A 15716-nucleotide genomic window follows, 5' to 3' on the forward strand; every position below is an offset into this window, starting at 1 on the left:
TTCTCCCTTTCCATTTAATTATGCTCTGCTCCTTCAGGTCTAATCCAAGGCCACATACTTCTTAATTTTGGATAACTAGCTTTATAACACTGTTGGTTCAATGTATTGGAGCTCAGAGACCAAGGAGATTTGTGTTACAAGTGATTGGATACTGATGATCTTTTTTTATATAGCTCCCCCCCCAACCCCAGTGGAAGAAAGGGGTATGGTTCTAAAAAGTGTTTCCAATCACAAATAACTCAGTTAGTCTTTGAAATGTGTTGTCTGTCCATGGGATATCATGCTATTTGTTTCCAACAGAGAAAAAATGTTGAGAACATCTTGTACTGTGGCCCCCTCTCCATTTAACAGGGGTCCTCGTCCTCTCCCCTCTGAGAGATCTGATTTCCCCAACTAGACTGGAAGCCGCTACAAGGGCAGAAGTTCTTAAACTTAAGCCTGCATCCGAATCAGAAAACAAGTTGAAAAACAGATTGGTGGGCCTCGGCCCACAGCTTCTGACTCAATAAGTCTGGGGTGGGGCTCTAAAATTTGCATTTTCTAACAGGTTCCCAAATGATGCTGGACACTGCTGAGTCAGGAACTGTATTTGAACCACAGTATTCGAGAAATCTTCCTTATGTGAGCTGTCATGCGCATAATCAATGTTCAAAAAATGCGCGTTAATGTGTTGATGAGTACATCCTTCCCATTTATACATAAACCTCGCAGATTGTTATCCAAAGAATTAATGTTAATAGTGACCACAATAGTTGCTTATGACACATCTCTTACTGCCACAGCAATCCTGAGGGCTGGGTAGCATTGTCTTCTTTTAACAACTGAGGAAGCTGGAGTGAAGAAAGTGAGCTGCATGAATTGTTCCAGAGTCTCTGACTTGTAAATGGCAGAGCCAGGTTTCAGCCAGGTCTGTCGGATAACAAAGCCCGGAGAGACAAAAAGCAAGCTCTCTGGAGACCTACCCAGCCAGAGTGCCAAGCACATAACAACAATTAGAAACACAATGCATATCCTTTCAACACCATGGCAACAAGGGTTAAGGAAATTCACTGTGTTTTAAAAAGGTAAACAGCTAAAATCCTTACTCACACTTTCTATATCCACACCCACTTCTTTCAATGGACAACTATTGTATTTTTTAAAGGTTTTCACATTAAGAACATTTAGAGAAATGGAAATCTTGTGGAAATGATAGTTTTGGAGCTAAGGAAGGACACGAAAGTTACCAATAAACCATCCAGGAAAGGAAACAGGTTTTTAAAATTCAAGGGGAAAATTTGAACTCTTCATGTCTTCCACACGATATTCTGTGATTATTAAAAATAACATTTTTTTTTCCTGAAGACAGTAAAGTATTCTCTATGCTTAATCCCTAACAGTTTCTGGCTCATACGATATGTTCAATAAATATGTGTTGAATAAATGAATGAATAAACAAACAAGTAAAATATGCTATTGGAAGCTCTTAGGGTTTTTCCTCAATAATTTATAAGTAGCCTTAGCGGTCATTGCGACCGCTCTTCCTATCTTTTGAAACACAGCTTCAAAAAGATAAATCAGAGTTCTGGAAAGAAGTAATTTTTCTAAAATGAAGGAGTGAGGGGAATGTTGTCCCTAATTAGCTCAAAGAAGAAACCAGAAAAGGGAGAGAGAACTACTGCATTTAATGAAACAAGAGGGCAGGTAGGAAGTAAGCCAAATCTTACCAGGCCTGATCTTAGGAGATGCCGCCTTATCCTTGTGTTGTTGAAATATCCAGTCAGGTGTTTATCAGTAAGACTATTATATGCTGCCAGCAATCTGGAAGAGAAAAATGAAACCATTAAGGTTTTTGAAGTGTTGCCTGATAGCCTAGCGATTCTTGACTTTCTCATCCCCAAACTGTGCATAATCATTCACTCCAGACAGCTAGTCATTCATGTATGTGTTCAATAAACAGGTAGTGAGGACTTACAGTTTTCCAGGTTTTATGATAAGAACTGAGAGACAGTCCTGACATTGTTTATTTTACAGACAAGTATGGAAATCAGACATGAACAATTATATTGGGTGTGAAAAATCCAACAATAGAAATATGCAAAACTCATGGGGACACAGAGAAGGAGACGACCAACTCCAGCTGTCAAGAAAGTCTTCTCAGATTGCATGGAGCACTGGGTGTGGTGAAAAAATAATGAATACTGTTTTTCTGAAAATAAATAAATTGAAAAAATTAAAAAAAAATTCTAAAAAAAAAAAAAAAAAGGCTTCTCAGAGGAAGCATGATGGGAAATCTGGAGTTCCTTCCAAGGACTCTTCAGCCCCTACCCTAAATTCCAGCAGCAAACTTAAAGGTACTTCCTCAACATATTCTTCCATATCTTCAGGACACAATGCCAACATTACTGCCAAGACTTCTCTCTCTCTCTGACCTGTTAGCTAGTGGGTAGGATCAGAGATTCACAATCATGTCTTCTCCCAGCAAATATTCCCCAGTGCAAACTGGATGTTCTGTGTTACCTTCCACCCCCTCTCCCTAAAACCTTGAGGTATACTACATATCATATCAAGATTGGAAGGGCAGGATCTTGTGTTATTCTTAGTATCCCTTTGGAAGTATTTATTATGTACCCAAATAATGATGTGTTCAATAGGGGAAAACACAATTTTGTTTAGGTCTCATTCCTACTGGTATAAACTTCTAAGTTTAAGTTCAGCAGCCTAGAAGTCTTAACTTCCATATTTATATCTATAGCTATGTCTCTATATCTCACACAATTTCAAGAATTCCACATCCAGAACTCCTCCCCTCCCCCACAAAATTCATAGATTACTTTTGATTTTTTAGGGTCTTTTATTTTAAGAGTTAAAGGAAAACAAATTTGTTCCTTGATTACATCTTATATCTTGGAAGGTGGTCACTCTGAGTCTACAATCAAAGTTTAAAGCTATTTTTTTTTTTAAGATTTTACTTATTTATTTGATACAGAGAGAGAGATAGACAGCAAGAGAGGGAACACAAGCACAAGGAGTGAGAGAGGGAGAAGCAGGCTTCCCACTGAGCAGAGAGCCCGATGCGGGGCTCGATCCCAGGAGCCTGGGATCATGACCTGAGCAGAAGGCTGACATGTAACCTTCTGAGCCACCCAGGTGGCCCTGGAGCTATTTTTTCAAAGTTTTAGCTTACCCTCCACTGATTATTATTACCTTACAAAAGCATATGCACCTACATTTACATGTGTATATCCAGGTAGGCACGTGTGTTCATCCATACACATAAATGTGAGTGTAGGTACATACATGTATATATAGAGAGAGAGTTGAAGACAGAGAGAGACAGGTAGAAAGAGGCAAAGAGGGAGAATTCACAAGCCTAAACATATCCCTAAAATAAGGCTGTCTTTAAAAAAATGTATACTTTATTACCTGCAGCAGATTCACAGTCTGTACATGTGACGAGCACTTAATCCTTAACTTATTTGGAGGCCACAGCAGGAACGCATATGATACAGTCAAGTAAATGTCATTAGTGACAATTTTATTTAGCTGCCTTAATTACATAGAGATGGTATTGGTGACCTTTTCCTGCCTCTTTTCTCCTTAACGCCCATCTTAGGAAAGTTATATGCTGTCAAATGGTAAGGAAAGTTTAATTTTGTCCACAAAAGACACTGAAAGCAGTTACAAAGCCCAGAAGCCAAGATGCCACATGAGAAGCCATTATTTCACAGGGTTTATGTAAAAAGACAACCTGAGGGCTTCTGTAATGCACATACGAAACCAGCCCCAGATAATGCTTTGAAACCATCTTTTAAATGAACTGTCTTGGTGTCCTATAGTTCATCAAAGGTTTCCTGTCTCCAAAAGGTCAACACTGTATCCCTTACCCTTTCTGAATCTCAGAATATCTTTTCAGCAACTCTTATCAGAAAGGTGAGCAGGTGTCTCTCGGTCCTAACAATCATGATTCCACAGTTCACAGATTCTTAAGATAAATTATTAGACAGATATCATATATAGTCTTTTGTCTGTATTTCAGGCTCTAGTTAAAAAAAAAAAAAATCAATAGTTTTGGGATAGCTGTGAGTGCTAAAACCCTGATTAAATGAAATAGGGTCAAAAAGTTAGAATAACATGAACTTTAACTTCCCTACTGGCTGAAAAGAATCCCCTTTTTTCAATTCAGAATTTGTAACTTTTTCAATATTTAGGTCCTAAGAATAATGCTTAGCCAGCTTTGGCGACACCTCATCCTAATTCTGCCCCCTCAGGCTCATACTAAATGAGTATGTGTCCATGACATTCCTCCAGTCTTCCCGAAAGGTCCAGTGGAATTGAAACCTTTGAACACATCAGCTTTCTCACCTTTAAAGATTGAAAGTCCCTGGTTGGGATGCTATTTGTAAAACAACTCTTTCCATGACTATCATATATCTGGCCTTGGCAGAAAATTTGAAAAATAACTAGCTGGGTTCATCCAGGGTCACTGATTTCTTTTTCAGCAGTGCCTAATTTTTTTTTTTTTTTAACTGAAACTTCAGAGTGACAAACTGTTTGTTAACAAGAAATTGTACTAAAGTGAATTATATACAGAGTTAGTAAAACAGTTGTTAAGGACTGAATGTTTGCTTCCCCCTAAAATTCGTATGTTAAAATCCTAAACCCCCGTGTGATGGTATTAGGAGGTGGTGGGCTTCCAAAGTAATAGGATTAGAGTGTGGAGCCCTCATGAATGAGATTGGTGCCCTTACAAAGACCCCAGAGAGCGCCCTTGACCCTTTCACCATATGAGGAGACAGCAAGAAAACAACCCAATTTGAACCAGGATGCAGCTCTCACAAGACACTGAATCTGTGGGCACATAGATCTTGGACGTCCCAGCCTCTAGAACTGCAAGAAATAAATTTCTGTTGTTTAAGCCACCCAGTCTATGGTAGTCCGTCCCAGGAGACTGATGAGACTACATTAGCAGTCAAAGCAAACATTTCTATTGTATCCATGCAAATGTCAGCCTTGTTCAGACCATGAAGCCTCCACAGGGAGATGGTAGGAATCCTGTGTCTCAGCCACAACCGTGGTCTGTCGGCTCTGCTTCTCTTCCCATGTGCTTGGTATGGGTTTGTGGCCTCCCTTTGCTCTTGCTCAATTACAAGAGCTTTACTGACCCGGCCACAAATTTCGATTAGTAGAGCTTTTCTGATGTTTCTGCCTTTGTCCTCTCTAGTCACTGCCACTGTTCCCCCAACACACACACCCTTTTCTTTTCTCTCTTGCCCTCAGCAGAGCCCTGGGCCAGATGAGGTCACCTCACCCGAGGTGATTGTGTTGCACCTGCAGCACTCCACTCCCTTTGTAAGTCACTCTCTGCATCTCTGGTCAAAGCTGGACTTCTGGTCGTGCTACCCTGTCCCATGATCCTCACTGCTGTGGTCCACAAGATCAACAACTGCGCTGATCACAGCAATTACCAGGCCACTGTGACTATATCATTCAAAGGCCATGCTGTTCACACTAAGTCCCACAGCTAAATGCCAAGACAGGCCTAACTCATTGGCTTCTTTATCTGATGGATAAGCCTATTTACCCATTCTCTGGTCACCGGGTGAAGAACAACCCACTATCTGGCTCAATGCACCAGGGAAGATGGTCCCCCAGGAAACAGAGCGACCCTGTCTCTATGACGGGTCCTGTTTCCTCCATTCTGATAAACACCCCACATTCCTGCGGTGGAGGGATTAGAGGAGCAGGCTGCTGAGTCACTGGGAGTGCTGCCTTCCCAGCTGCAGTCCTTCAACACTTAACCCTGGAACCCCTGCCTCCCACTGTGTAGAATATAGAAGTGGAGCTCTGAAGTAATAAAGTCGGTGGTTCCTATCAATCCCTCCATCTGCCCCCAAAGAGGAAAAAAAAAAAAAAAAACCCATCTGAAAAGACAAGCACTATAATATTATTAATCACAAGCATTTATTGAGCACTGACTATTTTCAGGGCATTCCATAAGATACCAGTGATTCAGAGATGGCACAGACACTGCACCCAGAGTTCCCAGTCTAGTATACAAGGGGGAAGTATACATATACATACAGTGTGTGTGTGTGTGTGTGTGTGTGTGTGTGCACGCACGTGGGCATACTTTATTTCCTCCTGTGTCATAGATTGTTTCATTCACAAATAGATAATGCATATTTAAGTGTCTCCATGTCAGTTTCTGTGCCCTAAGTTGGGCAAGAAGTATAAACTCCCATCCCATTAGCAGATTACAAAGCCCCTCCACATACACAGAATCATGTGATTTCTTTTAGGCCCATGGAATGAAAGCTAGTACAGCACTCCCATCTTCCTGAAATGGAAAATCTCTAAAACAAGATTATCATTTAACCTGAGCCAGTCATAGAAAAGCCTGACGAAGGTAACACTTCTTTATATACCACAGTGATAGAAGAATTTCTTCTGGCCTCAGCGATCTGGAACCTAAGCCCTCTCCCAGCACTGCCTCTCCCCATACTGTCTACCTTTGAGGGGAGAGACAGATGTAGTGGTCAAGACTCCAGCTCCAGTTCAATCCTGGCCTCATCATTACTGGTTCCGTAACTGGGAGCAAGTGACTTACTATACCTTGGTTGTTTTACCTTCCACAAGACACTAGAACATGAACAAGATGCGGCCAAGTTCTTCGCCACTTTATAACTAGGATCGCTTTTTCTCCAGTTTCCAATAACATGTTTCTCATTTTTAACTCGGACCTCATTGGAATGACCTTTACCATCCATATTTCTGCTAACATTCTGTACACGATTATCTATGTGTTCTCTAAGATGAAGGAAGCTTTTTCTCCAGCTCCCTTTTATTTTTTGAGAGCTCTCACCAGAATTACAGGAAAATTCCTTCATAAGAAAATACTTGCAAACCATATGTCTGATACGGAGTTAATATCCAAAATATATAAGGACCTCATACAACTCAAAAGTAAGCATAATAACTATAACAACAATCCAGTTAAAAATGAGGAGAAGACCTGAAAAGACATTTTTTCAAAAAAAAAAAAAAAAAAGAAGAAGAAACATACAAATAGCCAACAAGTATGTGAAGTGATACTCAGTTTATCATCAAGGAAATGGATATCAAAACCATAATGAGATAATCACTTCACATCTGTTAAGATGGCTATTCTCCAAAAGATAAGAGATCTTAAGTGTTGGTGAGAAGGGAGAGATGAGGGAACCTTTGTACATTATTGGTGGGACTGTAAATTGGTACACTATGGAAAATCGTATAGACGTTTCTCAAAAAATTAAAAATAGAATTCCCATAAGATCCAGCAATCCCATTTCTGGAAATACTTCCAAAAGAAATGAAATCATGATCTTGAAAAGATATCTGCACCCCCAAGTTCACTACAGCATTATTCATAATAGCCAACCCATGGAAACAATCTAAGTGTCCATCAATGTATAAAAGATACGGAAAATATGGTGAATACACACACACACACACACACACACACACACAGGATTATTATTCCACATTAAAGAAAGGAAATCCTGCCATTTGCAATAACATGAATATATTTTAGGGCATTATTCTAAGTCAGGTAATTCAGAGAAAGAAAAATACTGTGCCATCTCACTTGTATGTGGATATTTTTAAAATGAACTAATAGAAATACTGAATGATGGTTGCCAGGGATTGCATGTAGGAGGAATGAAGAGATATTGGTAAGAGGGTACAAATTTCCAGTTACAAGATGCGTAAGTTCTGGGGATCTAATGTACATCATGGTGAATACAGTTAACAATGTTGTATCATATACCTGAAAGTTGCTTAGAAATTATATATTTTTTAAAAAAGTAATTATGCAAGATGATGAATGTGTTAAAGAAACTTATTGTGGTAAACATTTTGCAATATCAACATCTATCAAATCATCACATTGTACACCTTAGACTTACACCATATTATATGTCAATTATAGCTCAATAAAGCTGGAAAAAACTTTTTGCACCTCAAAACTTTTCCAGTCACTACTCCATTATCAATTCCAAACCTGCTTCCACATTTTTAGGTATTTTTGTTATAGCAGCATTCCACTTCTTGGAACCATTTTCTGAGTCTGTTCAGACTCTGTCACAAAATGAACTGGGTGACTTAACCAACAGATATTTATTTGCCAGTTCTGAGGGCTGGAAGTCTGAGGTCAATGTGCCAGCACGGTCAGACTCCTGGTGAGGCCCTCTTCCTGGATGGTGAACAGCCATCTGGTCTTTGTATTCTCACGTGGCACGGAGCAGACGGAAAGGCAAGCTCTTTCTCGCCTCTTCTTACACGGGCACTAATCCCATCATGAGGGCTCCATCCTCATGACCTACCTCCCAAAAGCCCCAGCTCCAAATACCATTGCACTGGAGATTATGGTTTCAGCATATGAATCTGAGGAGGATACAAGCCTATGGTCCAGAACAGAAAGCACAATTGTCTCTTTTGTCTTTTGTGGATTAGGAACACAAAGCTTAGTTTAAGTCACTTGCTAAAGATTATATAACCTAAAACTTGCTCCTTATAATATTTGCCAAGTCACAGTGGAATACCACTCACCAGGGCCTGCTAAGGTGGGGACCAGGATGTTAAGTATGATGACAGAAAAATAAGAATCATGAAATCGTCACAGAAAAATGTAATTCCATAAATTCCCTGGTACAGAAATAGAAAAATTTTAAATGAAAATACTTACAAATGAAATTAATACATAACTTCATTTGTAATTTGCCATATCATTAGCATAAAAACAATATTCTGAAATCTTTAAATTATCTTATTCTCTAATATATATTTCTGCAACCTGCTTTATGATGCAAATTTCCCTAGCAAGCTTGTTAAGAGAGAATATAAAGAATAATTTTGACACAACCAGTTTTATTTAGATCAAATTGTGATTTTTGCCTATCTGAATTAATGAAGCTTGTACTAGTTTATTACTGCTACTGTACGAAAGTACCACAACTTAGTAGCTTAACACGAATTTATTGCCTTCTACTTCTGGAGGTCCAAAGTTCAAAATGGGTCTCACTAGACTAGAGTCAAGGGGTCATCAGGACTACATTCCTTCTGGAGCCTCTAAAGAAGGATATTTTCCACATTCTAGAGGCTCCCCCCATTTTATTTTAGGGTCAGCTGATTAGCAACCTTAATTCCATGTGCAAACTTAATTTTCCCTTGCCATGTAAATTTCACATGTTGTGAAGACTAAGACAGGGATGGACTTCTTTGAGGGGCATTCATTATTCTGCCTATCACAAGGTTTTTCCTATATGCCAGATGCCAGGCAGCAGAAACACTAGATGCTGAATGTTATGGCAATAATATATACACTGTCCGATGACCACGTCCAGTGATGCCAGTGATCCTCACTTTCAAAAGGGACACTTCCCAGATGGAGGAAGACAGTTCTTGGCACCATACCAGGATGTACAAAATAAATTGGATCCTAAATTTTGATGTGCCAAATATGAGCACTAAGACAAAAGAACAGGAGGGACACTAAGGAGCCAATATATTCAAACAATAGATTTTTCTCATAAGGATAACAATAGAAAGATAACTTCTTTAGGTAAATGTAATATGTGAAAAGACAGTTTAGCCCATAGGATGTAATTGCACTTGTGTCAAACATCAATTAATCGGCACTTAACAAATTTCATGAAATTCAAATAATGATTATATGAAACACTAAGAAAGAAGAAAATTTTGCCAATTACATTATAGTATGCCATTGATGTAAGCACAGATGATTTTAGTAATGTTAAAATGTGAAAGAATCTTCTTAATATTGATGTAATAGGTCACTGTGTATGCTTAATTACTGCACATATATAAATAAATCTGGGGAAGAGGAAAGAATATGGCAGGATCCCTACCATTAAAAGCCTCAAAATGAGGTTAGAGAGAAGGATTTTCCACATAAAACAATTAGAAAGCATGCAAAACTATATTTTAAAAGTAATAACTGTGGAGTATTGGGCTGACTCATACTGGCTCTAATGAGATAACCGTTAAGATTTTCAAAAGTTTTGCAAGCCATTGTTAGCATGAAATTGGCCATCGTGGGAGTATTTACACCACAGAAATTAACAAACACTATAAATCTAGGCTTTTTTCTTTCTGAAAAGCCAGTTTACCAGCACACCACTAATTTCAAAAATAAGTAGCAAGATATATCACAGGAGCTATTAAATAAAATGATTGATTACATGAGTCAACATACAGAAGTATGCCTTACACAGTTTTATCCAGAAATTCATCTTCTATATGCAATATTTGACCAAAGGGGCTCATATACTCCTTCAATCATTTCCTATCCCCAACAAAAAGAACATGAGGACTCTAGCAAACACATTGACATTTTCAGCAGCATTTCAATCAAGAAATTTTATGCAAGATATCTCTTTATATTGCCACAAAAGGAAAGGTTCAACTCACCTACAAATCTGGAAAAACTGATTACATCATTTTATGCTCAAGAAAATCAAATAAGACTTAGGTGAATGAGCACAGTTTTATTGCTAGAGACAAGAGCCTAATCGAGAGGTGCTTTGCATTTCAGAGGTCACTAAATCTGCAATTTGTGGAGTTTGATAATGTTCTAGGAGGGCCTACATCTAAACTCCACTGCCAAGACAGGCTTCTAGCAATGACAACCAGATAAAATGTTTCTGCAACTCACTTATCAAGTCTTTGTACTGGGAAAGCAAGTTAAACAAATCATAGGATATTGTGGTTTGATTGCCATTTTGCTACAATTCACAAGCAATAGAGCTCTAACTCTTGACCCATTTGACTTTCTCACTGTCCATCAAAAAGATTTGTAAGAATCTACAGAATTGCAGCTCTATGAGGAAATGCATCACACTCAAGCCAACCAACTAAAACTAAGATTTTTGCATCTCAGAAAGATTCTTAGCAAAGAAGTTAATAAAATCTAAACGGGAACAACTTCTCCAAACAAAATAACTGAAAGCAGCACAAATAACCAGACAAATAAAGAAAAAAATAAACTGTGTAGCCTCCCATCACTGAAAACTACATCTCTGTCATTTAAGAGTGAGAAAATTTAACACCAGACACCTTAACTCTTAATAGGTGCAATGATTTTCCTGTAGCTATTAAAGGCAAATAAATCTATATCAAATACTTCAGCCCAAAATAAATTTTATGAGATTAAAAAAAAAAAAAAAAAAAAAAGGATGAGACCTAGGGCTAGAAAGCTTGCAGTCAAATTCTTAATTCTACCCCTTACAAGATGCATGACCCTGGTGAATTCAATTTTCTTTTTGCAATTATCACCATGAAGTCAAATGCTGTGACTGCTTCCTGAAGTGGATGATCTAAGTTTACTGGTCTGGAAATGTATTTACCTGGAGCCACGGGATTATAGAAATGACCACATGAGGTCTAGTCAACTCTACTATTTTACATTCAGGACACTGAGGTTATAAAAGGAGGCACAGCTCATCAGTAAACTCACGTCCAAAGACTCAAAAAGAAGATGCCAGGATGTCACAGGAATTCCCATAGAATTGTAGCTGTCCCTGTCCTTGGGTCCTTGTGTTGCACCAGAATTTCTTTCATCATGTTTGATCACTCCCTTTAGACTCATGTAAGATCCCTCCATGTATCCATCCCTCTCACAAGTTGTACGGTGATGCCATATCAACAGTAAACACTTCAATACTTGCCGAATGAATGAGATTATAAATCAGTTCATGGAAACAAAATACATTGGTCCAATTCCTTGACATACAACCTTAAAAAAAAAAAAAATCAATGTGTAAGGATCGTAACCTCTCTTCTGCTTCAGGATAATAACTGAAAGTAGTTTATGCCAAGAAGTTCAAAAGCATGTTTTACATATTTTGGCTTTTTAAAAAAAATTCAGAATCCTCAGTGTGGATGATCATGCTGACAATGTTAGTTTTGTTGTTTTGTTTTTGTCAAATAAATGCTTTGCAATATGCTACAAAATTGCATTGAAAGGAAATTTCCTAGGGAGGCAGGAAAAAAAGAAAAACCTTTTGAGGAAACTTGAAGAAAGACCAATACAGAAGAGTAATTGACATAAGGGTCAATTATTTTCCCAACCTTTATAAGAAAACTCTTTGCCAACGAAAATTAGACCATGAGTCTCTGCTGCCTGCCACTTTATAGAGGGTGATTGAACTAATATTATATAAATGATATTATATTACATTCTTCATTCTTTTTATTTGTATCCAAACCTGCCAGATCTCAGCAATTATGCTAAATATTGATTTACAATTTCATTCAGCTTATTCCAATGAAGCAGACAGATGAGAACCATAATATTATTTTATTTATAGCCTTAATATGATGGTTTGAAGTGACTAGTAAAAACAAAACTAGTCTCCAACTGTGCTGACTACTGGCGAGATAGTTTTGCAGTGTTCACAGATGAGGCAATAAGAAACTAGTGCATGGGAAGTCAGTAGGCCTGGGACTCCCCAAGGTGGACAGTTCCCAAAAGAAGCTCTTCTCTGGAGGCTTAAGAATTTCAGTTCTTTGGAGAGAAAAAAAATAAATTGTGGACACTTAAAGAAATATGCATTAATGGAAAAATAACATGCAAACCAAGGGAGATAAAGATGCTGTTTGGAGAAAAGGTGACAGGAGGGAAAGTTCTAGGAACCAATAATTTTCATCACTAGTATTTATAGATCACTAACATTTTTGTAGTGCACACAGTAAACACTCTACTAACATGAGCTATGTACTTTAATTCTCAAAACGACCCTGAAAAGTACTATTATCCACCCTCTTCACGGAAGAATAAACTGAAATAATAGAGTGCTTAGATGAGCAGCTCATAACTAGTTAAAGGCAGATCCACCATTCAAATCAGCAACTGTTCTGCTTGAACCACTAAACTGAACTGTGTGTTCTACAAGGTCCCGTCAACAGTCCTGAGGAGCTCAGCCTAAAGAAGAGAAAGCATATGGTGGACAGATAAGTGAATGGTTGACCTGTGAAAGATGCTAAGAAGGCAGGAGCATCCCAAATAATGAGGGAAAGTACAGGAGGACAGTTTGGTTTAATAAAAGGAACAGTTGTTTAAAAATCAAAGGAGTGGCCTGTAAGATGGTATGCCCAACAGGCCTGGGAGTGGCCAGTTTTCTAGTAGCCATGGAGGGTCTTAAGCAGGGAAACAGCATGACTAAATTATTCTACCACCAGTATCCTTGAGGAGGCAGAGTATGGAAGCTGAGAGTTTCACCTCTCGAGTCCAGTTTCCTCAGTTTGACTCTTAACTATCTAACCATATCAGCTACTGAGTAGACTGGCAATGAGGGGCAAGGTACTTAACTTCCCCGTGCTTTCTATTTTCCTCTGAAAATGGAAATAATAAGAGTGCTGTTTTTGAAAATCACTGAGAGCATTAAATGAGTCAATACTAAAAACTAGCAAATTGCTTATCATATATTAAATGCTCAGTGGATTTTGGAAGTTACCATAGAGCTGATGTACTTTAAGAATTAGATGCTAAAGATTTAATGATGTGTTAACTAACATTTCATAAAACATACATATATGAAACCTTCATACTGTGCATCTTAAACTTATATAATGTCAATTACATCTCCATAAAGCTGGAAAAATTAAACAAGAAAAAAACAAAAAAGACTTAAGCAACTTATGTTTTGCATGAAGATCAAAATAGACACACAATAGCTGTCACTCACTGAGTCTCTAATATGTGCCAATATTCCTGCAAGGAAGGTATTTATTAGCCCAATTTTTGAAAAAGGAAAGTGAGGCACAGGGAAATTAACTTTCCTACGTCCCCATAAGGCACAACTGAGATTCAAACCTATGTCTATCTGACCCCAACAATATTCTTCTTCCTACTGTAGCATGTTCATCTCATATTTTTTTAATGAAACATTGATTTTCTCTGTGGAATATCATTCCTTTTCACTTAGAAGGACACACACATACACAAAAATAAGATGACTTTCAGACAGTTCCAATCTTTCTGAGACTTCAAGTCCTTGTTTGTGGCTCCCTTTGAAATGCTCTAACCTTCCACCCACACTCCCCCAACATTTTCTACCTTTCCTTGGACCTTGTCTCCCAACTTGCTTCTTGACCTCCTCTGCTGCCTGAAATAGGACTTGGGGATCTGGTTCCTTCCCCATGCTCTTGCATTCCATCCTGAAACTTCAGACTTTCCCTTTTCTTCTTCTGTGGGCTAATCTCTTCACCAAGAACTGGAACTTCAATATCCCTCTACATGGAATGCAGCCTCAGGTCAGCCTCATTCACTCCCTAAGTCCATTTCCTATTCTGGAAGATTCCTGTCTGGACAAACTCTTAAGTGTCAAGTTTGACTGAGAGGAAAACAAAATTCGTAGGAAAGAAAAATTTAACACTGATAACCTCATATAAATCCCTACAAATTATGGTGAAAGAGCCATTTGCTGGTAGTTTGAGAGATTCCAAGCTACTGATTTCAAGGGGATTGCTTATGTCAGCAATTACTGAGCCAAGTGCAGGGTATAGTCCTGAAGTACATGGAAGACCAAAATATGTAGAGAGGTATGGTCTCTACCCTCAAGACCTTTGTAGTTATGAGGGAAACATAAAGACGACTGGAATGCTCCGAGGGAATTCCCTTCCTTACTTGTTGGTGTAACTTTAAAAATAGTACTGTCTTAGAAACAGCCTTTCAAACAATATAGCTTTGTCAGTATAGCTTTAAAAGTAAGATAGGCATAGGAAAATGGAGAAAAAATAAAATGACCAAAAAACCCTACTATGATTATCAATGGGAGGATGTCAAGCAGTTTTTCTTTTTTCTTTTCTATTTTGCTCAAAGTAGAAATTTTTCAAAACACAGATAAGTATAAGGAAGAAAATAAAAACAACTTGTATCCCTAGTACCCGGAGACTCACTGAGATCTCCTCCAAGTTTGTTATTCTAATTTACAGCAGATTATTTTTATTTGAATCTAAACAACAGAAACAAGATTATTGTAAACATCTTGAAGCAAGCTATGAAGAAAGACAACTTCTTAATATGAAAGCCACATAATATTCACAAATATAAAATATTACAATCCATGGCATATAGAGAATGTCAGATTAACTGCTACCATAAAACACTATGATTCAATTCAATTTAAAATCCTTAGTTTTTAATGCTGTTTCATAACTACTATGTGCAATTTATATTGTCTGTTTAGTTCCCTGCTGTTTTTCCTTTGTTTCAATATTTTGCCCTAAGAATTTTCATTAATTTATAAATGTTTATTACTATTATAAGAAAATAATAACAGTCACAGAAAAATGGATCACCAGCTTAAAATGTACAATTTTCTAGCCCAACTAGTGTAAGACGCTGAGAGGTGGGGAGTAATTTGATTACGAATCAGACTAAGAAGAAAAGTTCAATACTTAACCAGTAGAGATCATTGACTTATTATCTTAATTACTTCTTCTCACTAGCGCTTTAATCATATTTTCTGTTTGCTTTGAGTTTTATCTCCCTTTTCAACTTTTGGCTTCCAATCTCCACTCTTCATGAGCCTCATTTTGTTAAATCATTTCCAAGGGCTACATTTCTCATAAAGGCCATCTTTAGCTTTTGCAGGACCACATAATAAAGAGCATCAGCAGTGACAAACAGGTTGTATTAGTGCTGGAGGGATGCCATAATGAAGTATCACAGA

The 15716-nt window shown here is 37.9% G+C and overlaps 1 protein-coding gene across 1 annotated transcript in view; it reads right to left on the bottom strand.

Moving 5' to 3' along the window:
* The window catches only part of ERICH3 (glutamate rich 3), a 113146-nt gene that overhangs the window by 70763 nt on the left and 26667 nt on the right, over positions 1-15716 (bottom strand). The window contains exon 5 of the mRNA XM_059138523.1: positions 1707-1800. Coding sequence (XP_058994506.1) covers positions 1707-1800 — 94 coding nt within the window. The remainder of the gene's footprint in view (positions 1-1706; positions 1801-15716) is intronic.

This window comes from Mustela lutreola, chromosome 10 (assembly GCF_030435805.1).
Source record: "Mustela lutreola isolate mMusLut2 chromosome 10, mMusLut2.pri, whole genome shotgun sequence".
NCBI classification, from domain to species: Eukaryota; Metazoa; Chordata; class Mammalia; order Carnivora; family Mustelidae; genus Mustela; species Mustela lutreola.